This window comes from Protopterus annectens, chromosome 7.part0 (genome assembly GCF_019279795.1).
Source record: "Protopterus annectens isolate FY-2018-M chromosome 7.part0, PAN1.0, whole genome shotgun sequence".
In the NCBI taxonomy this organism is placed as follows: Eukaryota; Metazoa; Chordata; order Ceratodontiformes; family Protopteridae; genus Protopterus; species Protopterus annectens.
Genome location: NC_056739.1, coordinates 1,251,392,414 through 1,251,420,064, shown reverse-complemented (window position 1 = coordinate 1,251,420,064; position 27,651 = coordinate 1,251,392,414). Strand labels below are relative to the sequence as shown.

At 42.4% G+C, this 27,651-nt stretch overlaps 1 protein-coding gene across 2 annotated transcripts in view; it reads right to left on the bottom strand.

Annotated features, from left to right (window-relative positions):
* TIPIN (TIMELESS interacting protein) overlaps positions 1–27,651 on the bottom strand; it is a 759,992-nt gene that overhangs the window by 644,982 nt on the left and 87,359 nt on the right. For both annotated transcript variants that reach the window (XM_044077863.1, XM_044077864.1), the window contains exon 4: positions 6,856–6,952. In XM_044077863.1, the coding sequence (XP_043933798.1) occupies positions 6,856–6,952 (97 nt within the window). The remainder of the gene's footprint in view (positions 1–6,855; positions 6,953–27,651) is intronic.

The following is a 27,651-nucleotide window of genomic DNA, read 5'->3' as shown; positions in this document are numbered from 1 at the left end:
TAATGGTGAGAGATGTGAAAGTGAAGCTTAGCATTCTGTCTTGGACCTGACAAAGACACTCGTCCACTTCATCTTGCTTTGCGTGTATATATATATATATATATATATATATATATATATATATATATATATTTTTTTTTTTTTTTTTTACTGTCTGAATCTTTCCAGTTGTGTTGTTTTTATATACGCTACCTCTAGGACCCACCATTGTATCATATAACTCACCTAGGATGGCTGGAGTGGCCCAGTCTTCTCCGATACAACCAACTTGCAATAACCCACAAAATAATGCATCAACCCGAAAAAACACCAACACTAAATAAGATCATCAAACCATACAGCAACCTGAGGTCACTACGCTCTGCTGACAAACTGCTGGTACAAACAACTAAGAGCATAAATGTGGCTGGGGACTCTATTCGCCAACTCAGTAGGCAAAAAGTACAGTTTTGTACCTACCATAAATGTAGATGTTCGAGGATTCCCTTGCTGCAGTCCTGACAATTGGGTATAGTCCAATACCAGAGGCCGGTCATGGCAGCTTAGACTGACGTCAGTACGTCAGGGTACTAATGCGCATGACCGACGTCATTTCCTCAGTCTTTTCTTGCCCCAGATGTCAGAAGACCCAAAAAGACAAGTCCCAAAACAACCTGCACCAAAAACATGTACAATATATACAGTAATACATACAAAAATATAAGCATGAAAACTCACCTACACAACCACCCTGAAACACAGAGGGAAGGAGGGAGGGACTGCAGCAAGGGAATCCTCGAACATCTACATTTATGGTAGGTACAAAACTGTACTATGTTCTTCGTCTTCCCTTGCTGCAGTCCTGACAATTGGGTAGAATCCCAAAGCAGAGGTAAGGGAGGCTGGCAAATTATAAAGTAGCAGGAGCTGACAACATGCCTTGTAAAACAGCTGTGGCAAAACCAGCTCTAGTCTTAGAGTATATAGGCAGGTGATAATGCCTAAAGAAAGTATGCACTGAACTCCAAGTAGCTGCTTCCAGAATATCCTTAGTTGCCACCCCTTAGAAATGCTGTTGAAGTGGCAGTAGCCCTAGTGGAATGAGGCCTAATCCCAGCTGGAACCTCTTTGCCATGATGGGAATAACAAAATGCAATGCAAAAGCCAATCCACCTAGAAATAGTTTGTTTTGACACAGGCTTGCCCTGTGAACTCAAAGCAAAAGAAACAAGTAACTGCTGAGACTGCCTAAAATCTTTAGTCCTGCTCAAATAATAACGCAATTGCCTGTGTACATCCAAAGTGTGCAAAATCTTTTCCCCTTTATTTTGAGGATCTGCAAAAAACGTAGGCAAATGAATAGTTTGGTTTAAAGCCACACTAGAAACCACCTTAGGCATAAAGGAAGGATTAGTACGTAATGATACCCTGTCCTTATGGAAAAACAAAAAGGGCTCTACTGCCATAAGGGCCTGCAACTCAGACACCCTTCTTGCAGAAGTAATAGCCAACAGAAAAGCAGTCTTCCATGACAAATATTTCAATTCAGCAGTAGCTGCAGGCTCAAAAGGTTGTAGAGTAAGTTTTTCCAACACAAAATTGAGATCCCAAGCAGGAGTAGGAGCTCATTGGGGGGTCTTATATTCTTTGCCCCTCTAAGAAACTGCTTGAACAAAGGATGCGAAAACAAAGGTGGGTCACAATCATAGTGAGCTGAAATTGCTGCAGCATGAATCTTTATGGAAGAGAAGGACAAACCTTTGTCCAATAATTCAGTAAGATATTGAAGAGCCACACTCAAATTAGGCTCTGAAATCTCCAAATTCTTTGCTGTACTCCAAAATAAAAATCTCTTCCATTTTTCTCTCCTAGTACTAGGCCTTCTAGCTTCCATAATTACATTTAAAACTTGTTGAGGAAGCTGAGAGCTACCATGCTTCAACACAGAATATGCCAAGCTGTGAGATGAAGAGATTGAAGCTTGACATTGAGCAGATGACCGTCCTTCTGAGATAACAAATGAGGAATCAGAGGTAAAGGCCATGGAGGCTTCTTTACAAGACTCCTTAGAAGTGGGTACCAGTGTTGTCGAGGCCAATCTGGAGCTATCAAAATCATCCTTGGCCTGTCCTGTCTGACCTTTAGTAATACCTTTGGAAGAAGAGGTAGAGGTGGAAAGGCATAGACATGAAGGTTTTTCCAACTGAAAGACAGAGCATCCACTTTCCAAGCTGTGTGATGAAACCCCTTTGTGCAATACCTTGGCAGCTGGTGGTTCAGTGGAGAAGCGAACAGATCTATGTCTGGAGTTCCCCATGACACTGTCAATTTCTGAAATACATGAAGATCCAGTTTCCACTGTGGGGATCCATGATTTGTCTGCTTAATACATCTGCTAGGAGTTCTGTGCTCCTGGCAGAAACCTTGCCTGAAGAGTCAGTTGCAGGCTTAACGCAGTCTCCCATAAAATCATTGCTTGCCTGCATAGAGGATAAGAATGTGTTCCCCTTGCTTGTTGATGTACCACATGACAGTTGTGTTGTCTGTCAGAATCAACACCTGCCCTGGAAGAAGTAACTCCTTGAACGCCATCAATGCAAACTGGACTGCTAACATCTCCTTCATGTTGATATGTAGATGCTGTAGTCTGGCAGGCCACTTGTCTTGTATCCACTTTCCATTTAGATGAGCTCCCAAGCAGTGTCCGAGGCATCTGTCGTTAAAATCTGACTTCTGGCCGGGTCACAGAGAGTCCCTTGTTTAGGTGACATTCCTGAGCCCACCACAAGAATTCCTTTTGAAGGCAAGGTATTATTTGAATGACAGTGTCCAAATCTTGGCAGTGCTGTGTCCATACATTTTGAGATACCATTGCAGCTTCCTCATATGCAGTTTGGCATTGGGAAGCACTAGAATACAAGATGCCATGAACCCTAATGCTTGAAGGACTGTCCTTGCAGTCAGCACGGACTGATGAGATAGTTGATGGAAGTAAAGTGACAGACTCTTTTGTTTGTCCGGGTTAAAAAGGCCATCTGGGCTGCTGTATTCAGTCTCACACCCAGAAAGCACATGTCTTGAGAGGGTACTAGACTGGACTTTATTTCGCTCACAGAATACCCTAGGCATCTTAGCACTGCTATGACATATTCCAGATGCTGTAGAAGGTGTCCTTTCTTGAGCCAGAATCAGGCAGTCGTCCAAGTAAGGATAAATTTGAATGCCTTGAAGCCTGAAGTAAGCTATCACTGGAGCCAGAACCTTTGTGAATACTCTGGGCAGTAGATAAGCCAAAGGGCAATGCAGAGAACTGATAATGAAAATCTCCAGTTCATACTGTCTGCAACTTAGCCTTATGGGCACATGAAGGTAAGCTTCCTTGAGATCCAAAGTTACCATCCAGTGATCCTTGCCCAGCAGAGGTAACAGTTGCTGTAACGTCAACATCTTGAACTTGGGAATGTCCAGATAAGTGTTGAGGATAGATAAATCCAAAATTGGTCTCCACGTGTTCCCCTTCTTTGGTACTAGGAACAGGCGAGAATAAAATCCAAGCCCTTTTTGATACAGGGACTGGCTGAATAGCCCCTATCTGGAGTAACTGAGAAACTTGCTTGAGAGCCTCTTTTCTTTGTGGAGGAGGAACATCTGGCATGCCTTTGAAAGGGGGCATTGTGTGGAAATAAAATCTGTGATGAATGATATCCAGCACCCATCTGTCTTGAGTGATTAAATCCCAATTTTCTTTGAAAAGAGACAATCTTCCTCCCAAAGGAGCTGCCAGACGAGAGTCCACTGGCAGCTGAAAAGGCAGGTCATTGGGTCTGCTTACGAAACTGACCCCTGCCCTCACCAGAAGTCTGAGCAGGTGAACTGTCTGATCTAGGCCTAAACGAACCTTGAGCCCTGCCCCTACCACGCCTAGATCTACCCCTAGACTGGGAACCATAAGCAGGATATGTCCACCCTTAGCAGGCCAATTTCTACTAAACTTGAGGTTGCACCTGCAAAAATCTTTAACAGTCTGCATAGACTTAGCTTTGTCCTCCATTTTCTTTAAAACTGCTTCCACAGGCGTCCAAACAACACATCAGACTGTAAAGGAGCATCCAAAATCCTGGTCTTAACATGCTCAGCTAAATTCTGATCCTTCAACCATGCATGAGAACAGAACTAGTAGCAGCCACCCTCGAGGAGGCCTGAACAGCATCAAACCACACTGCAAAGAATGCTTACCCACTTGTTCAGACACATGAACCAAATCCAGCAATTCTTTACACTCAATACCTTAAAGCATCCACCTTAGATTTCAATTGTGAAAGGAGATAATTCTGATATTTCAGCATATGAAATTGACAATTCATGGCTAGAGTGGAAGAAGTATATACTTTCTTACCCCACCTATGCCTCTTTATCAGAGGGACAGGATTTTTAACAACAGAAGCTTTAACACCTTTAGGCCCCTGAGAAACAGTTTCTGGGTCCGCTCTGGGACTCTTAAACAAATACTTATGAGCAATACCTATCAGGCTTAACAGGAGCAGGAGGCAAGGAATCAGGGTTCAGAGAAGCCTCTGCAAAACATCCTCCACCACATTCAACACAGGAGGAATAGCTAAGGGCCTATGCTGAGGCAAAACAAGAATTTTTCTGGAGTCAGAGTAATCTTGGCCTTCCCATTTAAAGTGCTCCCTCATGGAGTGAAGAGTCTCTGAAAATGAAAAATCCTCAGGAGGAGAAGCTGAAGGAGTGGAATCATCCACATCAGAATCAGAATAAGCAGGAAACTCTTGCAAGTCTTCCACAGAAGACTCTGAAGCCTGTGAACACTGTTCAAAACTATCAAATGTTCCACCCTAGGCCTCTTATCAGGTGGGGCATAGAACCTCTAATCAGAGTAATCAAATCTTCAGCCATTTTAAGCATATGTTTCTTAGGCACAGAGCCCCAAATGCTAGGAGAAGCCCCTACAGAAGCTGAACTTGGCCTTCCTCTAAAAAGCTCTGGAAACCTTGGGAAGAGAGACCCCTCAGCCTGGCCTACTTCCTGAGAGGGCACATCCTGTAACAGTAAAGTATCTGCCTGAGACTCTGGCAAAACCTCTGTTCCTCACCCCTAGACTTCACTGTTTTGTCCTTGCGCTTCTTAGATGCAAACACTAACCTAGCACAATGCGCTTATTAAACAAGAAATACAGTTATTCACTTTTGACATCCGTAATATACTGAGGCAAGAAAAACCAAAATGTTCAACTCTGTACCTCGGTTCGAAAATCTCAGAACGCCAACCTGCACAATTGCTTCTGCATAAAGACTGAGTATACCCAATTGTCAGGACTGCAGCAAGGGAAGACGAAGAACATCTTGGAATATGCTACCTGCCAAACTTACTCACCAATCCTCCTTAACCCAGTTCAAAAAAAGCCTCAAACTATACTTCCAAGAGCACTGAATTTCCCTGCTTAAACCCCGACTAATCACCACCCACTGTTCCTGCAAACTCTCTAAGCATTTCAATCATATACTATTAGAGTATGAATTCCTGATAGGGCTTAACCCATAACTATGTGCATTACTGTCAAACTGAAGACACATGATTTTGATGCTGTCTACTATGTTTTAAGTTTGTAACCCTTCTGAAAACTGCATATTATAAATATCTCTAAATGTTTCTATTGTTCCTAATGTACTTATACTCTGCTTTCTGGAGCTTTTATCCCTGGGCCTCCACTGAAAATGGACATATATCCAGTCGAACTTTCCTGTTAAACAAATGTAAAATAAAATAACTGAAACTCTAGTGTTTATTGTACATACATATTCAATATTTTCATGTTTTCCTATTTTATTTATTATTAAAAATATCTATACCTTTCATTGTGGCTGGTCTTTTAGAAAAGGATTTAACTTGGGAGTAATTGCATATTTTATTTTGGTGATACTGTGGGCTTAATGCTCCTGAAAGTCTTGCTGCTGGGTTAATACTACCATTTGTATAAGTCTTAATGTTACCAAGAGTAATTGGGTACCGTGGCAAGTGCCTTAAAGTAACCAGCTGGTGGCAGTGAGTCTACCTTATAGGCTGGGCAGAGAGGGTATAGCTGGTGAATGTGTGCCAGCCTTTCCCAGGTGTGTGTGTGTGTGTGTGTGTGTGTGTGTGTGTGTGTGAGAGAGAGAGAGAGAGAGAGAGACAAATTGTGCGTGTATAAAATCAAATCTGAATGAGTGCGTCTGTCAGCTTACTTGGAACAGGAACACAGAGCACAGATTTCTGCAGAGAGAAATGTGGAGTTTTAGTTGGGTGCTGGAGAGAAAGTCTAGCCCCAGGGTCTGGAGTGTCCTCCCTGTGTGTTCTTAAGGGAAACTGCGCTTGATGCAGAGAGCTGCATGTAAAATTATTTTGTATCCATCTTTGTTCCAAGCTGCATAAAATTATTTTGTATCCATCTTTGTTCTAAGTGAAGGTTCCCCATCCGTGTCAGTGGTGAGGATTGAGGCTTCTTGATTACTGGCCCAGAGGAGGGAAGTCACACCCACTTATATAGCTGGCCGAGCTGCTGCTATTTCTATTCCCCAGACCACAGACTATGGGAGAAACACAACTAGAAAGACGTACGATCCTACTCTTCTGTGCATATCCGGTGCTGTTGTCTATCTTTTTTTTTTACCTATTTATTTCGTGATCTACTGAGGTGTTGTTTTCAATGCCTCAAACTAACTACAGTCAAACTGTACTTCATCTGTTTCAAATTAGCCTTGATTCCGAGAAATACAAGATGGGAATACATGACAATGCTTGTAATTAATAGAGGAATGACAGATCAGTACAACTGCAATAGAATTCAATTAAACTTGCACAACAATACATATATTTTACCTCTGAGCATCCAGTTTAGGTTGAGGCCTTTTTACTACTTTCTTAACAGTGGGAAGTTCAACTCTAGTCCCAGCATCATCTTCTCCCAGTTCCAAATCTTAAAATACAAGAGGGAGAGAGAAAAGACATTTATGCACACTAGGAGGAGTATAAAAATACAAATTCAGAAAATATACAACTTGGTTCTGTAGACTTTTCAGCCCAAATATGAAGCAATAAGCAACACTAAAGTACAGTTTTGTACCTACCATAAATGCAGATGTTCGAGGATCTACATTGCTGCAGTCATAACCTGTGGGTAGTCCGCTGTCCTCGATCGGCCCGAATACCAAAGAGCTGAGCTGGCGTCGGTCATTGTCGCCTAGAGCTGACGTCAGTACGTCGTAGTACATAAGCGCATGACCTACGCCATATCCTCAGTCTTTCTTGCCCCAGATGTCAGAAGGCCTAAGAATGAAAGAAGGCCAGAGCCAAAATAGTAAACGCCCAACAACTACCAGTGTGGAAATAAAGATAATCCTAAAAAAAAAACACAGCAACCACAAACTATAGAGGGGAAAGGAGGGAGGGATAATTGGACTGCAGCAATGTAGATCCACGAACATCTACATTTATGGTAGGTACAAAACTGTACTATGTTCTTCGTCTCACATTGCTGCAGTCATAACCTGTGGGTAGAATCCCAAAGCAAAGGAAAAGGGAGGCTGGCAAACTAAATAGCATTAGGAGCTGCTAACATGCCCTGTAAAACTGCAGTGGCAAACCCAGCCCTGGACTTGGAATAAAGAGGGAGATGGTAATGCTTAGTAAAAGTGTGTACTGAACTCCAAGTAGCTGCCTCCAAAATATCCTTAGTAGCTACACCCTCAAAAAGCAGTAGATGTGGCAGTAGCCCTAGTAGAATGAGGTCTGATCCCAGCAGGAACATTCTTCCCATGATGAGAATAACAAAAAGCAATACATTGACCAATCCACTTAGAAATAGTCTGCTTTGAAACAGCTTTCCCTTGTGAACCCAAAGCAAAAGAAACAAATAAACTGTTGAGTCTGTCTGAACTCCTTAGTTCTGCTCAAATAATAACGTAACTGCCTGTGGATATCCAAAGAATGCAAGACTTTTTCCCCTTTATTTTGGGGATCAGCATAAAAAGTAGGCAAATGAATAGACTGGTTCAAGGCCACATTAGAAATCACTTTAGGCATAAAAGTAGGGTTAGTTCGCAAAGAAACTCTATCCTTATGAAATATCAGAAAGGGTTCAACTGCCATGAGTGCCTGCAATTCAGATACCCTCCTAGCAGAAGTAATGGCCAACAAAAAAGCAGTCTTCCAAGACAAAAACTTCAATTCAGACGTAGCTGCAGGTTCAAAAGGAGGTAAAGTAAGCTTCTCCAACACAAAATTGAGATCCCAGGAAGGAGTAGGAGCTCTACGTGGGGGTTTTATATTCTTTGCCCCTCTAAGAAATTGTTTGAACAAAGGGTGAGAAAATAAAGGAGGGTCACAATCATAGTGAGCACAAATGGCTGCAGCATGAACCTTCACAGAAGAGAATGACAAACCCTTGTCCAGTAATTCAGTAAGATACTGTAGTGCAAAACTCAAATTAGGCACTGAAACATCAAAGCCCTTTGCTGTGCTCCAAAGAAAAAATCTCTTCCATTTATCAGCATAAACTTTTCTAGTACTAGGCCTGGCTTCCAAAATGACATCTAAAACCTGTTGAGGAAGCTGAGACCCCACCGGCTCCATCACAGAATACGCCAGGCTGTTAGATGCAGGGACTGCACCCGAACATTGAGAAAATGATTGTTTGACTGGGATAACAAATGAGGAACCTGTGGCAGAAGCCAAGGAGGCTCCTGAATTAAAATCCTCAGCAGAGGATACCAATGCTGACGTGGCCAATCTGGTGCTATTAAAATCATGCAAGGCTTGTCCCGCCTGACTTTCAAGAGTACCTTGGGAAGAAGAGGCAGAGGAGGAAAAGCATAAATGTGAAGGTTGTTCCAACTGAAAGATAGAGCATCCACTTTCCAAGCATTTGGGTGGAACATCTTTGTGCAAAATTGTGGCAGTTGAAAATTCAGTGGAGAAGCGAACAGATCTATGTCTGGAGTTCCCCAAGCCACGGTCAATTGTTTGAATACCCGAGGATCCAGTTTCCACTCGTGGGGATCCACAATTTGCCTGCTCAATACATCTGCTAGGGAGTTCTGTGCTCCTGGCAGAAACCGTGCTTGAAGATTGATTTGCAAACTCAGAGCAGTCTCCCACAAAATCATTGCTTGTCTGCAAAGAGGGTAGGAATGGGTTCCCCCCTGCTTGTTGATGTACCACATGACTGTTGTGTTGTCTGTTTGAATCAACACCTGTCCCGGCTGAAGTAGGTCCTTGAAGGCCATCAAAGCAAATTGGACTGCTAACATCTCCTTCATGTTGATATGCAAATGTAGTAGTTTGGGAGGCCACATGTCTTGTATCCATTTCCCATTGAAGTGTGCTCCCCAGTCCAAGTCCGAGGCATCCGTCGTTAGGATCTGACTCGCCTCTGGTCGGGTCACAGAGAGTCCCTTGTTTAGGTGACATTCCTGAGCCCACCACAAGAATTCCTTCTGGATGCAAGGTATAATCCGAATGACAGTGTCCAAACCGTGGCAGTGTTGAGTCCACACACTTTTGAGATACCATTGTAGCTTCCTCATATGCAGTTTGGCATTGGGAAGTACTAGAATGCAAGATGCCATGAACCCCAAGGCTTGAAGGACTGTCCTTGCAGTCAGCCTGGACATTACTGATAACTGCTGGAAGTATAGATGAAGAGTTCTTTGTTTGTCCGGGGTCAGAAATGCCATCTGAGAAGCTGTATTCAGTCTCACACCCAGAAAGCACATGTCCTGAGAGGGCACTAAACTGGACTTTATTTCGTTCACAGAATACCCTAGGCACCTTAAAACTGCCATTACATACTGGAGATGTTGTAGTAACTTGTCTTTGTTTTGAGCAAGAATCAGGCAATCGTCCAGATAAGGATAAATTTGCATTCCTCTCTGTCTGAAAAAAGCAATTACAGGAGCCAGAACTTTTGTGAATACTCTGGGCACGGTAGATAAACCAAAGGGCAATGCAGAGAACTGATAATGAGAAGTACCAGCCCGAAATCTCAGGAATCTCCTGCAGCTGGGCCTGATAGGGATGTGAAGATAGGCCTCTTTGAGATCCAGGGTTACCATCCAGTGATCTTTGCCCAGCATAGGCAGAAGTTGTTGTAATGTTAACATCTTGAACTTTGGAATGTCTAGGTAGGTATTGAGAATGGACAAATCCAGAATTGGCCTCCAAGTGTTTCCTTTCTTTGGCACTAGGAATAGACGGAATAAAAACCTAGGCCTACTACTGACGGAGGGACCACCTGAATTGCCCCCATCTGTAAAAGTAAAGAAATTTGCTCCTGAGCCTCCATCCTTTGCTGAGGAGGCACATCCGGCATGCCTTTGAAAGGAGGAAAAGTGTGAAAATAAAACTTGTACCCGTGATTTATTATATCCAACACCCATTTGTCCTGGGTGACCAAATGCCAGTTTTGTTTGAAAAGTCCCAACTTTCCTCCTAGAGGAGCTGCCAGTAGAGAAGGGTCTGGCAGCGGAAGATACAGGTCATTGGGTCTGTTTACGAAAATGCTGACCCCTGCCCTCACCAGAAGACTGTGCAGGAGAACTCCAAGTCCTAGGTCTGAAAGAACCCTGAGCGTGAGCTCTGCCTCTACCACGCCTAGACCTGCCCTTAGACTGATAATCCAAGAAGGAAAAGACCATCATCTATGAGGCCAATTCCTACTAAACTCAGGGGGCTGCACCTGCATAAAATCTTAGACCGGCAGTATAGACTTAGCCTTATCTTCCATCTTTTCAAAACTGATTCCACAGAAGGACCAAAAGTACTTCAGATTGAAGAGGAGCATCCAAAATCCGAGCCTTAACATGCTCTGACAAATTTTGATCCTTAAGCCAGGCATGTCTACGAATGCTGAAGAGCATCGAAACCACACTGCAAAGAATGCTTGCCAACTTGATCTGATGCATGAACCAACTCCTGGAGCTCCTTACACTCTATACCCTCAGATAAAGCATCCACCTTAGATTTCAATTGACCTAACAAAAAATTCTGATACTTCAGCATATGAAATTGGCAATTCAAAGCCAAACGTAGAGGAGGTGTACACTTTTTTCCCCCATCTACCTAAAGCTCTAGAATCTTTATCCAAAGGAACTGGATTCTTAGCCACAGAAGCCCTAATACCCTTCGGACCTTGAGTAATAGTTTCCGGATCAGCTCTAGGACTCTTGTACAAATACTTATGTGCTTCTGGAACTCTATAATATCTGTCTGGCTTAACGGGCAGAAGGTAAAGAATCAGGATTAAGGGAAGATTCAGAAAAACATCCTGAACAACTTCTAAGACAGGAGGAATAGCCAAGGGCCTATGCTGTGGCAGAAACAAAAATTCCCTGAGCCGTTTCCGAGAATCCGAAAAATCCTGACCTTCCCACTTGAAATGCTCCCTCATGGAATGTAAAGTCTCAGAAAAAGAAAAATCCTCTGGAGGAGAAGCCGAAGGACAGGAGTCCTCTGCATCCGAATCTAAATAAGAAGGGAATTCCTGAATTTCTTCAGCTGAGGAATCAGAGTAGTCTGAGGAATGATCCATCCCTCTAAATCTGCCTCCACCCTAGGCCTCTTCTCTGGGGGCATAGAACCCTGATCAAAGTAATCAAGTCCTCAGCCATTTTAACATATGCTTTTTAGGAACAGGGGCTGGAGAGCTAGAACTATGACCAGGGCCAACATGACAAGGTTTGGCCTTAGCATGGGCTTTAGCCACTGAAGTAGAAGGCCTAATAACCTTCTGTAAAGATGGAACTACAGACACCTGAGAAGCACCTTCAGCCGGGCCTAACTCCTGAGAGGCCAACTCCTGTAAAAGTAAAGGTTCCCCATGGGATTCAGCCGAACCCTCGGCAGGATCCACAGATTCAACCGAGGCTCAGAGAACCGGCGTCCGCAACGGACGACTCATCCGTTTAGACTTCAAAGATCTATCTTTACGCTTTTAGCAGTAGCGGCATCGGAGGATCCGACAGCATGTTATAGTTACACCTTTTACCGAAAACAAGCCTGGCACAGTAATCTCCGTTTAATGGTGCACTTGTTAAATCTAGCACAAAAGCGACACCCGACCACGCCGTGCTCAGGCCCTAAGCAAGGAATACAGAAAGAATGAAAATCCTTATGAGGTATCTGTTTCCCACAAGAAATGCAATTATTAACTTTTTCTGACATCCGGATAACTGAGGCAAGAAAAGACAAAGATTTCCCCAACGGGTACTTAGCCCAACTTGGTCTTCGGTCTGAAACTTCGATAAATGAAAATTTCAGAACGCCGAACGGCACTTGCAAACGCTGCTTCTGCTTCGGACCACGCAGCAAGAAAGACTGAGGATATGGCGTCGGTCATGCGCTTATGTACTACGACGTACTGACGTCAGCTCTAGGCGACAATGACCGACGCCAGCTCAGCTCTTTGGTATTCGGGCCGATCGAGGACAGCGGACTACCCACAGGTTATGACTGCAGCAATGTGAGATGAAGAACATCATCTGAATTCTGAATAATTTTAAATGGAAAAAAATTAAACCATTAAACCAAAATACTCAAGTTCATAAACGGACAGAATTGCAAAACAGTTTATACATAAAATGTGTAGTTGGCCTGTTGGTGCAGTTGGCACATTAGAGGCTGGACCACTCCTCAGATTTACAGAAAAAAAAAAACAGGGTCAGTCTACCTACTCTCCTTGGTGGGAAGTAAAAGTGAGTGGGACTTCATTGTGCTGCTTTACTGTAAGACATACTTAGCGGAAGCTAAACACAATGAACACAAACAGGTGGACCACTTCAAAATTTACTTTGTTATTCAAGGAAAATATACAGATCTCTCCAGGCATAAGAAAAATGTGCACTTTACAGAACACTACGACCTAATATGCAACTACTCTTCTCAGGCAGAGAAAAGATGGGGCCCACAATGGAGGCAACCATCCCATGCCACATGTAGAGATGGACTCTGCCACACCTTTTACCCCTCATAGGATGGAAAAGAGGAGATCACCATGATCCCAAGTTAAATTGTACAACAGGTGTGAAATGTAGGATGAGTTATGCTGATGAGCTAGGAGGAGTAATAGTTTTCAACTAAACTGTTAAAATATATAGATTTTTTTTAAATCCTGCCAACATATGGCAGTACGTTTTCACCTGACTTTTGAAACATTAAAAAAAAAAAAAACAAGCAAAGCTAAAATGTTAAGATTAAAGACAGAGGGTCTGTCAAGTATATATAGCAAAGCTGACAGTCATGTTTAAAACAACATGGCTTCACATACCTTCCAATACACATTTTGCCTTTACACGATATTACCATATTATGCAGACCTCAATTTATATTTGGTACTACGACTCTTTTTTTTTTTTTTTTTTTTTACTTAAAAATGACGTTTAGTGTAGGGATAGCCATCAATTCACTGTTTATAACTGCTGCAACTGCACCTTTTGAAGTATACAGTTTTTGTTTATAAATGTACACTGAAAACTGGCCACTAGACAGCAAAGATAAAAGCCCTTTTAGTCTTAAAAAGAAAACTGGGTTATCCATTTCTATTGCAATGCCTCCCTCAATCAACCACTTATTGTACAAGGAGTTTCCAAGAAGGCTGGTGTTCTAAGCTTCCCAGAAACCTACTGGCCTGATGCAACAGGTTATAACCTGCACAGCACAATCTACAAAATGAAACAGACATCTACAAAGTTGTTACTACTCATGTGCATATAACAGAAAAAGTTACGAAATAAAAATAGCATTCAGGAATGCCAACAGCAAGAAACTAGACTTAAGGTAGAAAAAACAAAGTTCTGTACAAGAATTCTGACGAAACGTGGAAAAATACCAAAAACGTAAATACCACTCCCAATAAACTGCAAAAATTGACATTTATTTAATACTAATACACTACTCACTTGCAGTTCAGCATCTTCAAAATGAACAGGCCATTAAGTACCCCAGGATTACCCAATTACTATAGACTGACCTAAGGTACTAGGATAATGTTTACAAACTTGTAAACTTTGGAAAAAACTGGGGATGGCTATTTTTCGAAAACGCCACTCTGCCAAAGAAAACAGTTAAACCCAGCTTCATTCAACTGGTGCAAGTAAATTTCCATACACACTTCCAGAGAAAAATTATCAAAGAGGAACTAATGTCCCGTCACTACTTTCCCCTTAGATATGGCAGACTCTGTACTTTGACCTAGTCAGACTACTACATTTCCATTCCTGCCTTCAAGCTTTTTGCCACATTAATCCCAGGTTTTAAAAAAATACTTACGTGTGTGTGTGTGTGTGTGTGTGTGTGTGTGTGTGTGTGTGTGTGTGTGTGTGTGTGTGTGTGTGTTTCGGCTTTTCCCGGTTAGGGGTCGCCACAGTGGAACTCCGGTCCGCTAATGACTGGCAGTAGATTTTTACGTGCCGAGTTGCTGGCCCTGACACACAACCTTCAATGAAGGTACGCCCATTCACGCAGGTCTCCACACAGAAGACACTCTAGCTGAGAATCAAACAGGACAACGTCTTGCTGTGAGGAGACAATGCTACCGCAGCACCATCACCGCAGTTAAAAAAATAAAGACCCCACCACCCAAAATGCTATGCACACCCCTTCTTTCTTAAATGGTTTTGTTCAACTTTTTCCTACCCAACATAAATCACCATCACCACCTTCCACCCCCCCTCCAATGTTATACATGGGGTCGGGGTGTCATGTCAACTGTTGCCATATCTATTCAATGCCACACTTCTGCCTTCTTCACCACTCATGCCCAATGCTGTCACAGTTCTGCGCTCTCACAATCCATCCACCTCTTTGCTGGACACCCTCATTTTCTCTTGACTTTTTCCTGTCTGTCCCAAATAATCTTCACTAGATTTTCTTCTGCCTTTCTGCACATGTGCCCAAACCACAACCATCTGTTCTCTGACCTTTTCTATAACGGAAGCTACTTTGGCTTCATGTCTTATGTCCTCATATCTTCATCTGTCCCACAGTGTGCATCTTACCATCAGTCTCGGGTACTTCATCTCCATCACCTCTAGCTTCAACTGCTCCATTTTATTTACTTTACGTTTGGTTACCAGGAAAATCCGACTGGAAATGGGTCCTTTTTCAGTGGAGGCCCAGGGAAAAAAGCTCCACAAATAACAATAGTTTACAATTTACATAGTCAAGTACAAATGATGAATAGCAACCTACTGGTCGCACCACTCTTTTGTACACCTTACTTTTAAGCTTCTTTAGCCTTCTTCTATCATATACTACACCAGACACTCTGCCAGTTGGCCCTCTGATTCTAGCTCTGACCTCCTCAGACAGACCTTTTTCCTCAACTACCCCATCTAGACATTTGAAGCTATTAACCTGTTCCACTGTTTCTCCTATCTCAATTCTCAGCTTCTTCTGAACTCCACCATTTACTGCCATTACAACTGTATTACCTGCACTCAGTTTTATCCCATGTGCCTTTAGTTTTCATTTCATTCACCTATTCTTTGCTGAAGCTCATGCTCAAGTCTGCCTGTAATGCCACATCTGCATATGGCAGCTCTTATCCGTCCCCTCTAACCTGTTTGCTAACATAGTCCATCAACAGTATGAACAGCAGACTCCAAGCTGAACCTTGGTCCACATCCAATACGACTGGGAGCCCCCTCTGCAAGACTGAACATTGTTCGTATTTGAATCATTAGGCCCTTATACATAGTTTGCACAATTTCTATCAATGTTTCTAGGACTTCAAACCACCGCAGGACTGCCCAAAATCAGCTTTCTGGGGATCTTGTCTTATGTTTTTTCCAAAATCTAGGAATGGCAAGTTGGACTCATCTCTAGCTTCTTATCAACCATCTATCTCCCTGCAAACATTGGGTCAGTTGTACTGCACCCTTATCTGAATCAGAAGTGCTCAGCTCCCATCTTACTTTCTACTACACAGTTGCGAATATCCCCTTTGTCCTTGTACACTGTTACTAGTATGTATTTTCCAGTCATCTGGGATGCCTCACTCTCCACACTGTTACGAGTACCCTCAAGAAGCCATTTCTCTCTTCATAGTTATATCTGCTGTGATCTCATCTGAGCTTACTGCTTTCCCTGACTTTTTCCTAAGTAACTGTTCGTCTATGGGAAGATCCTCCTCTTCTCTCATTGTAGGATGCATCTGAGAAGCACAGCTTCTATGGGTTTTCTTCATTCAGAAGCTGCTGGAAGTACACCTTAAACCTACCTTTGATGTTCAGTGGGCTGGTGAGCTGGTTTCTGGCATCCTTTACAAAGGGTGTCAAGACTACTTACTTATCTTTCTATCTTTGCCTTGTAACCAGACAGTTTCTTTGTGCCACCTACTGACTTCCCAGAAGCTAGAACGGCACTGATGCCTTGTTCTTCACTACTGCACCTTCTCTCTCAGCTTCTTTTGGTTAGTCCACCAGTATTCCTTGCAAGCTTGGTCCATATTTTCTATCCGTCACATTTTCCTGCACTCCTTTCTTTTGATGACTTCCTGGACGTCTGCATTTCACCACCAGCATTTCTTATGTACCCCATTTGCATACCTGGCTTGGCGCATATCTGTTCTGTAGTTCTCAAACATGCTGTTTTGAGGGGCTACCATTCTTCAACTCCATCCACTTCCTCCTCTTCTTGAGGTGCTACAGATCAGAGTAATTCCTTGAACTGTTATGCTTTTGCCAGACTCTGGGCACGGTAGATAAACCAAAGGGCAATGCAGAGAACTGATAATGAGAAGTACCAGCCGAAATATCAGGAATCTCCTGCAGCTGGGCCTGATAGGGATGTGAAGATAGGCCTCTTTGAGATCCAGGGTTACCATCCAGTGATCTTTGCCCAGCATAGGCAGAAGTTGTTGTAATGTTAACATCTTGAACTTTGGAATGTCTAGGTAGGTATTGAGAATGGACAAATCCAGAATTGGCCTCCAAGTGTTTCCTTTCTTTGGCACTAGGAATAGACGGGAATAAAAACCTAGGCCTACTTCTGACGGAGGGACCACCTGAATTGCCCCCATCTGTAAAAGTAAAGAAATTTGCTCCTGAGCCTCCATCCTTTGCTGAGGAGGCACATCCGGCATGCCTTTGAAAGGAGGAAAAGTGTGAAAATAAAACTTGTACCCGTGATTTATTATATCCAACACCCATTTGTCCTGGGTGACCAAATGCCAGTTTTGTTTGAAAAGTCCCAACTTTCCTCCTAGAGGAGCTGCCAGTAGAGAAGGGTCTGGCAGCGGAAGATACAGGTCATTGGGTCTGTTTACGAAAATGCTGACCCCTGCCCTCACCAGAAGACTGTGCAGGAGAACTCCAAGTCCTAGGTCTGAAAGAACCCTGAGCGTGAGCTCTGCCTCTACCACGCCTAGACCTGCCCTTAGACTGATAATCCGAAGAAGGAAAAGACCATCCTCTAGCAGGCCAATTCCTACTAAACTTAGGGGGCTGCACCTGCATAAAATCTTTGACCGTCTGCATAGACTTAGCCTTATCTTCCATCTTTTTCAAAACTGATTCCACAGAAGGACCAAAAAGTACTTCAGATTGAAGAGGAGCATCCAAAATCCGAGCCTTAACATGCTCTGACAAATTTTGATCCTTAAGCCAGGCATGTCTACGAATGCTGAAGAGCATCGAAACCACACTGCAAAGAATGCTTGCCAACTTGATCTGATGCATGAACCAACTCCTGGAGCTCCTTACACTCTATACCCTCAGATAAAGCATCCACCTTAGATTTCAATTGACCTAACAAAAAATTCTGATACTTCAGCATATGAAATTGGCAATTCAAAGCCAAACGTAGAGGAGGTGTACACTTTTTTCCCCCATCTACCTAAAGCTCTAGAATCTTTATCCAAAGGAACTGGATTCTTAGCCACAGAAGCCCTAATACCCTTCGGACCTTGAGTAATAGTTTCCGGATCAGCTCTAGGACTCTTGTACAAATACTTATGTGCTTCTGGAACTCTATAATATCTGTCTGGCTTAACAGGGGCAGGAGGTAAAGAATCAGGATTAAGGGAAGATTCAGAAAAAACATCCTGAACAACTTCTAAGACAGGAGGAATAGCCAAGGGCCTATGCTGTGGCAGAAACAAAAATTCCCTGAGCCGTTTCGAGAATCCGAAAAATCCTGACCTTCCCACTTGAAATGCTCCCTCATGGAATGTAAAGTCTCAGAAAAGAAAAATCCTCTGGAGGAGAAGCCGAAGGACAGGAGTCCTCTGCATCCGAATCTAAATAAGAAGGGAATTCCTGAATTTCTTCAGCTGAGGAATCAGAGTAGTCTGAGGAATGATCCATCCCTCTAAATCTGCCTCCACCCTAGGCCTCTTCTCTGGGGGGGGCATAGAATCCCTGATCAAAGTAATCAAGTCCTCAGCCATTTTTAACATATGCTTTTTAGGAACAGGGGCTGGAGAGCTAGAACTATGACCAGGGCCAACATGACAAGGTTTGGCCTTAGCATGGGCTTTAGCCACTGAAGTAGAAGGCCTAATAACCTTCTGTAAAGATGGAACTACAGACACCTGAGAAGCACCTTCAGCCGGGCCTAACTCCTGAGAGGCCAACTCCTGTAAAAGTAAAGGTTCCCCATGGGATTCAGCCGAACCCTCGGCAGGATCCACAGATTCAACCGGAGGCTCCGTAGAACCGGCGTCCGCAACGGACGACTCATCCGGTTTAGACTTCAAAGATCTATCTTTACGCTTTTTAGCAGTAGCGGGCGTCGGAGGATCCGACGGCATGTTATAGTTACACCTTTTACCGAAAACAAGCCTGGCACAGTAATCTCCGTTTAATGGTGCACTTGTTAAATCTAGCACAAAAGCGACACCCGACCACGTCGTGCTCAGGCCCTAAGCAAGGAATACAGAAAGAATGAAAATCCTTATGAGGTATCTGTTTCCCACAAGAAATGCAATTATTAACTTTTTCTGACATCCGGATAACTGAGGCAAGAAAAGACAAAGATTTCCCCAACGGGGTACTTAGCCCAACTTGGTCTTCGGTCTGAAACTCGATAAATGAAAATTTCAGAACGCCGAACGGCACTTGCAAACGCTGCTTCTGCTTCGGACCACGCAGCAAGAAAGACTGAGGATATGGCGTCGGTCATGCGCTTATGTACTACGACGTACTGACGTCAGCTCTAGGCGACAATGACCAACGCCAGCTCAGCTCTTTGGTATTCGGGCCGATCGAGGACAGCGGACTACCCACAGGTTATGACTGCAGCAATGTGAGATGAAGAACATCATCTGAATTCTGAATAATTTTAAATGGAAAAAAATTAAACCATTAAACCAAAATACTCAAGTTCATAAACGGACAGAATTGCAAAACAGTTTATACATAAAATGTGTAGTTGGCCTGTTGGTGCAGTTGGCACATTAGAGGCTGGACCACTCCTCAGATTTACAGAAAAAAAAAAAAACAGGGTCAGTCTACCTACTCTCCTTGGTGGGAAGTAAAAGTGAGTGGGACTTCATTGTGCTGCTTTACTGTAAGACATACTTAGCGGAAGCTAAACACAATGAACACAAACAGGTGGACCACTTCAAAAATTTACTTTGTTATTCAAGGAAAATATACAGATCTCTCCAGGCATAAGAAAAATGTGCACTTTACAGAACACTACGACCTAATATGCAACTACTCTTCTCAGGCAGAGAAAAGATGGGGCCCACAATGGAGGCAACCATCCCATGCCACATGTAGAGATGGACTCTGCCACACCTTTTACCCCTCATAGGATGGAAAAGAGGAGATCACCATGATCCCAAGTTAAATTGTACAACAGGTGTGAAATGTAGGATGAGTTATGCTGATGAGCTAGGAGGAGTAATAGTTTTCAACTAAACTGTTAAAATATATAGATTTTTTTTAAATCCTGCCAACATATGGCAGTACGTTTTCACCTGACTTTTGAAACATTAAAAAAAAAAAAAACAAGCAAAGCTAAAATGTTAAGATTAAAGACAGAGGGTCTGTCAAGTATATATAGCAAAGCTGACAGTCATGTTTAAAACAACATGGCTTCACATACCTTCCAATACACATTTTGCCTTTACACGATATTACCATATTATGCAGACCTCAATTTATATTTGGTACTACGACTCTTTTTTTTTTTTTTTTTTTTTTTTTACTAAAATGACGTTTAGTGTAGGGATAGCCATCAATTCACTGTTTATAACTGCTGCAACTGCACCTTTTGAAGTATACAGTTTTTGTTTATAAATGTACACTGAAAACTGGCCACTAGACAGCAAAGATAAAAGCCCTTTTAGTCTTAAAAAGAAAACTGGGTTATCCATTTCTATTGCAATGCCTCCCTCAATCAACCACTTATTGTACAAGGAGTTTCCAAGAAGGCTGGTGTTCTAAGCTTCCCCAGAAACCTATTGGACTGATGCAACAGGTTATAACCTGCACAGCACAATCTACAAAATGAAACAGACATCTACAAAGTTGTTACTACTCATGTGCATATAACAGAAAAAGTTACGAAATAAAAATAGCATTCAGGAATGCCAACAGCAAGAAACTAGACTTAAGGTAGAAAAAACAAAGTTCTGTACAAGAATTCTGACGAAACGTGGAAAAATACCAAAAACGTAAATACCACTCCCAATAAACTGCAAAAATTGACATTTATTTAATACTAATACACTACTCACTTGCAGTTCAGCATCTTCAAAATGAACAGGCCATTAAGTACCCCAGGATTACCCAATTACTATAGACTGACCTAAGGTACTAGGATAATGTTTACAAACTTGTAAACTTTGGAAAAAACTGGGGATGGTTATTTTTCGAAAACGCCACTCTGCCAAAGAAAACAGTTAAACCCAGCTTCATTCAACTGGTGCAAATAAATTTCCATACACACTTCCAGAGAAAAATTATCAAAGAGGAACTAATGTCCCGTCACTACTTTCCCCTTAGATATGGCAGACTCTGTACTTTGACCTAGTCAGACTACTACATTTCCATTCCTGCCTTCAAGCTTTTTGCCACATTAATCCCAGGTTTTAAAAAAATACTTACAAGTGTGTGTGTGTGTGTGTGTGTGTGTGTGTGTGTGTGTGTGTGTGTGTGTGTGTGTGTGTGTGTGTGTTTCGGCTTTTCCCGGTTAGGGGTCGCCACAGTGGAACTCCGGTCCGCTAATGACTGGCAGTAGATTTTTACGTGCCGAGTTGCTGGCCCTGACACACAACCTTCAACGAAGGTACGCCCATTCACGCATGTCTCCACACAGAAGACACTCTAGCTGAGAATCAAACAGGACAATGTCTTGCTGTGAGGAGACAACGCTACCGCAGCACCATCACCGCAGTTAAAAAAATAAAGACCCCACCACCCAAAATGCTATGCACACCCCTTCTTTCTTAAATGGTTTTGTTCAACTTTTTCCTACCCAACATAAATCACCATCACCACCTTCCACCCTCCAATGTTATACATGGGGTCGGGTGTCATGTCAACTGTTGCCATATCTATTCAATGCCACACTTCTGCCTTCTTCACCACTCATGCCCAATGCTGTCACAGTTCTGCGCTCTCACAATCCATCCACCTCTTTGCTGGACACCCTCATTTTCTCTTGACTTTTTCCTGTCTGTCCCAAATAATCTTCACTAGATTTTCTTCTGCCTTTCTGCACATGTGCCCAAACCACAACCATCTGTTCTCTGACCTTTTCTATAACGGAAGCTACTTTGGCTTCATGTCTTATGTCCTCATATCTTCATCTGTCCCACAGTGTGCATCTTACCATCAGTCTCGGGTACTTCATCTCCATCACCTCTAGCTTCAACTGCTCCATTTTATTTACTTTACGTTTGGTTACCAGGAAAATCCGACTGGAAATGGGTCCTTTTTCAGTGGAGGCCCAGGGAAAAAAGCTCCACAAATAACAATAGTTTACAATTTACATAGTCAAGTACAAATGATGAATAGCAACCTACTGGTCGCACCACTCTTTTGTACACCTTACTTTTAAGCTTCTTTAGCCTTCTTCTATCATATACTACACCAGACACTCTGCCAGTTGGCCCTCTGATTCTAGCTCTGACCTCCTCAGACAGACCTTTTTCCTCAACTACCCCATCTAGACATTTGAAGCTATTAACCTGTTCCACTGTGTCTCCTATCTCAATTCTCAGCTTCTTCTGAACTCCACCATTTACTGCCATTACAACTGTATTACCTGCACTCAGTTTTATCCCATGTGCCTTTAGTTTTCATTTCATTCACCTATTCTTTGCTGAAGCTCATGCTCAAGTCTGCCTGTAATGCCACATCTGCATATGGCAGCTCTTATCCGTCCCTCTAACCTGTTTGCTAACATAGTCCATCAACAGTATGAACAGCAGACTCCAAGCTGAACCTTGGTCCACATCCAATACGACTGGGAGCCCCCTCTGCAAGACTGAACATTGTTCGTATTTGAATCATTAGGCCCTTATACATAGTTTGCACAATTTCTATCAATGTTTCTAGGACTTCAAACCACCGCAGGACTGCCCAAAATCAGCTTTCTGGGGATCTTGTCTTATGTTTTTTCCAAAATCTAGGAATGGCAAGTTGGACTCATCTCTAGCTTCTTATCAACCATCTATCTCCCTGCAAACATTGGGTCAGTTGTACTGCACCCTTATCTGAATCAGAAGTGCTCAGCTCCCATCTTACTTTCTACTACACAGTTGCGAATATCCCCTTTGTCCTTGTACACTGTTACTAGTATGTATTTTCCAGTCATCTGGGATGCGCCTCACTCTCCACACTGTTACGAGTACCCTCAAGAAGCCATTTCTCTCTTCATAGTTATATCTGCTGTGATCTCATCTGAGCTTACTGCTTTCCCTGACTTTTTCCTAAGTAACTGTTCGTCTATGGGAAGATCCTCCTCTTCTCTCATTGTAGGATGCATCTGAGAAGCACAGCTTCTATGGGTTTTCTTCATTCAGAAGCTGCTGGAAGTACACCTTAAACCTACCTTTGATGTTCAGTGGGCTGGTGAGCTGGTTTCTGGCATCCTTTACAAAGGGTGTCAAGACTACCTACTTATCTTTCTATCTTTGCCTTGTAACCAGACAGTTTCTTTGTGCCACCTACTGACTTCCCAGAAGCTAGAACGGCACTGATGCCTTGTTCTTCACTACTGCACCTTCTCTCTCAGCTTCTTTTGGTTAGTCCACCAGTATTCCTTGCAAGCTTGGTCCATATTTTCTATCCGTCACATTTTCCTGCACTCCTTTCTTTTGATGACTTCCTGGACGTCTGCATTTCACCACCAGCATTTCTTATGTACCCCATTTGCATACCTGGCTTGGCCGCATATCTGTTCTGTAGTTCTCAAACATGCTGTTTTGAGGGGCTACCATTCTTCAACTCCATCCACTTCCTCCTCTTCTTGAGGTGCTACAGATCAGAGTAATTCCTTGAACTGTTATGCTTTTGCCAGTCAACTTCCTGGTCCTCAACCTGGTCTCTGTTGACCTTAAGAGTCATTTCTGACCACTGCTTGCAGCAGATTGCATCAACCATTGGTTTATGCCGTCAGCCAGCTGTTTTGCTGAATGAACCCCATAGCTTCCATTATGGGAAGAACACAAGGTGGAGAGGCCATCCACATCATTGCAGCATTAAATCTGAAGATTCTCCAAACTTGGGGTTATCAGGTGGAAATGCAGGGAGTTAAGCACTGATCTTTTTCCACAGGGAGAATCCAGGCAGGAGTTGAGGATTTTTATATTGTATGAAGCTTCAATGGGCCTCTTCCAGGGTGCTGGAGCAGGTGAACTCAGAAAAAGAAGAGTCAATCCATTTCGAGTGGATTTGTTCTTGGAAGGCTCCAGAGAAAGTAATCCTGCTGCTCAGCAGGATGGCTACTTGAAAATTGAGTCCAAGGGCAGGTTGAACAGGTGAAAAAGGAGCTAGCTGTGGGGCGCATCAAAGTATTACGAGGAGCCAAGTAGTAGTCTGTCTCAATGCTGAAGCTGGCACTGGATCTGAAAGTACATAGAAGCATCCATATCTTTAATGGCTGTAAACCCTCAGGCCGACTAGTACTTCACAAGCAGCAATGCAAAAAACGCCACCGTTGACACTAGCCCTTATAATTCAATGTCTGGCAAGTGTACAAACCACTTTGACAGCAACAGAATGATACCCAGGCAGCTGTGGAGAGGGATCCAAAACAGACTATAAGCCACCATCCACACATTATGATAATCCAGACTTTTTTAAATAAGCTAAACATCTGCTTCAGTAGATTTGAGGAATCAAACAGAACCTCACCAAGAGACTACCCATTGATGCAGATGCCATGTCACTATTCCTCAACCTGGAAGAGGTATGCAGGAACTGAAGTAGGGTTCACCCGGAGAAAGCAGCTGGACTGGATAGGATCCCAGGAAGGCTACTTAAAAACTGTGCTGATCAGCTAGCACCAGTCTTCACAGACATTTTTCAATACATCTCTCAGCTAGGAAAACATGTCCAAATGCTTCAAGACTACCAACATCATCCCTCTGCCCTAGAAACCATCTTCAGCATCACTAAAACGATTACCGGCCAATTGCACTTACCTCAGTAGTGATGAAGTGTTTCAAAAAAATTGTCAAGATTACTTTATCAGAAATATGCAACTGGATCCTAAACTTCCTAACTGAAAGGACACATAATTTGAGCAGGAATCACTCAAACAGCATCGCCCTAAACACCAGTGTCCCATAAGGTTGCATACTTATAGCCCACTTTTCACAGTTCTAACATATGACTGCACAGCTAAGCATCAGTCGAATAGAACCATCAAATCTGCAGATGACACCACAATAATTGGTCTCATCAAGAAGGAAGACGAGGGTGGGGGCCTACAGGAAGGCAATGACAACAATCTAGCACTAAATGTTCCAAAACAAAAATAAACCTCTGCGTATCACTTACGGTCCTTTGGAAACCAAAGAAACTCAAACAAAATATCCAAGTCGGACCACCAGATTTTAAATCCTTTTAATAAAACAAATTAAAACAATTTGGTCTTAAGAAAACAGACACTGCAGCTTCAGTAGCAAAAATGGCTAAGCGCTTTCAGCTTAATACCCTTCTTCAGATTTTAGGAAGGAAAATAAGCTATACCCCCCCCCCCCATCTCCATCAATAGTGCTGCAGTGGAGAGAGTAAACAGCACCAAATTCCTAGGGGAAGATATCTCACAAGACCCAAGTTGGACAACAAACACTTCCCACCTTATAAGGAGAGTCAAACAATGTCTACACTTTCTTAGGAGACTTTGTAGAGATAAATACCCACTGCAGGTTCTACTTACCTTCTTCAGAGTCACGATTAAGAGCGTAGTGACAGACATCGTTGTCTGATCTGGAAGTTGCTCTCAAGCTGACTGTAAGGCATTGGATAAGATCATTAAAACAGGCCACAAAAATCATTTGCTCTAACCTTCGATCCCTTCAAGACATGTATTCAAACAGATGCTATGGTACAGTCCGAAAACTATTGAGGGATATACACCATCTGGGTTATGGACTGTTCCAACTCCTGCCAAAAGGAAGCACTACAGAAGCATTAGATGCATAACATCCAGATTCCATAACAGCTTCTGCTAATAGACTGCAGAACAAAAAACCCACAGCCTAACCCATTAAATTGCTAAAACTTTATGTGCAATACACCACTGTTATTCACAACACTCTGCATAGCTCACTTTATACATTTCTATCTGCACTATGACAACTGTAAATTAAAATTTATGACACATATTGGTGGTGGGTAAGTTTTCACATGTGACTATTTAACAGTACTGATGTACATTTATGAACAAAAATTCTCATTTCCGGTACGCCATCACAAGGTTGACAAAACTTGCCCAACAAGGGGAGCTCATGACTACCCCTTTCTTTTGCAAAATATATTTCCCTTCAAATAGGAAACGTTGTTAGGGTGATGTCCAAAAGTTCCTCAATTAGGGAAATATCAGTACTACTTGCCCCTTTCTCTTTTAATAAGTTAGAAACCCATTCTTTTCCTAGTTGGTGAGAAAATGTCCGACATCGATAGTCAAAAAATTAAACTCTTCTTCAAATATCAGCTCGTTAATGTTTTTGTAGAAAGACCAGGAATCTTTACAAATCTGATGTTCGTTTACCAAGAATTTCTTCAAGATATTGTCTACAATGTTGCACTAATTCTAGCCCTTGTTTATCAAATGAATGAATTAAATCGTATCAGAAAGAAGAATCAGGCTGCAACCCTGTTGGGCAACGCCAGGACCTCTTCAGGAATGAGTTTAGACAAGGAAGAATGGGAGGCCCTCAACATTTTAAAATCTTGTAAGGTCCGAGTGATGAAACCTGACAAAGGGGATGGGTTGGTTTTCATGGACCACGATGACAGTGCTAGAATGTTAAATGTACTTAGATCTGACAGTTATGAACCAGTATTACTGAAAGAAGTTCACAGGGTTCACCAAAGAATTAAGTTGCGCAGAAAAAAGCAGTTTGAGGACAAGGCACCTCTGTGAGAACAACCAAAGATTTGTAACAATAAAAAAAGTTTTTTATTCTTAAGAATTAAGTCGCATATCAACGATCTGTTTATTGATGCTAGAGTTAATATAGAACTATACAATTAACCATGCCAGTACCAGTAGTCCCTGTAATATTCGGCATACCTAAATCCAAAAGGACATGTACAACCACCCCCCCTTATTTCTGGACGGCAGGAATTTGATCACATACACTAGTGCCAAAAAAAAAAGTGTGAGAATGTTTGTTCAAATAAATTTTGAACTGTTATATATTTTACTACACTCGTTACCTAGATGACATTTTTAAAGGAGACCGTGACTCAGCTTCGAGCCTCCTTCAATATTTTAACAGTACTACCCAGTCTTTGGTGTTCACTTACACATCACACAGAGAATTTACCTCGATGTAGATTTGGTTAAAGATAGGTTAAACCAGAGATGCACTGCAAAAATATTTAGTAGACACACCTATTCCAACGCCCACCCATTACATCAGAAATGATCAGTGGTGAAAGGGCAACTGGTTAGGGCAGCAAGAATGGTTATGGACGAAGATGACTTTGTAGCAGAATCCAACACACTTACAATCATGTTTTTTTTTTTTAAAACTGTGATAACCCGGTGAAACTACATGGTGATTTAATTGAAGAAGTCCAACGTAAAAGAATTTTGGGATATTTTAAACCTATTTTGAACAACATGATGGTTTATCCAACCCAATGATACCATGGGACCAGGTACTAATGACCTGAAAGGCAATGTTAATTTTTCTTTAACTGTCATTACCCCTTTTAGTTTAGATGCCATGGCTTTAAAACAAACTCCGATTAAGAAATGGTGTCTAATAAAGGAAGATAATACTACTGGCCAAAATGTCGAAGAAGACAGACGTTCATATTTAAAAGGGGACCTAATTTAAAATGTATTTGAAAAAACAGTGGGTCAAATTCTAGGAACTTAGACATGTTTAAATGCGAGGCTTGCGCCTAATGTAAATACATGGAGGTAGGAAAATCCTTTGTCATTAGGGAAACAAATTAACGAACAAGTTAAATTTCAACTGCA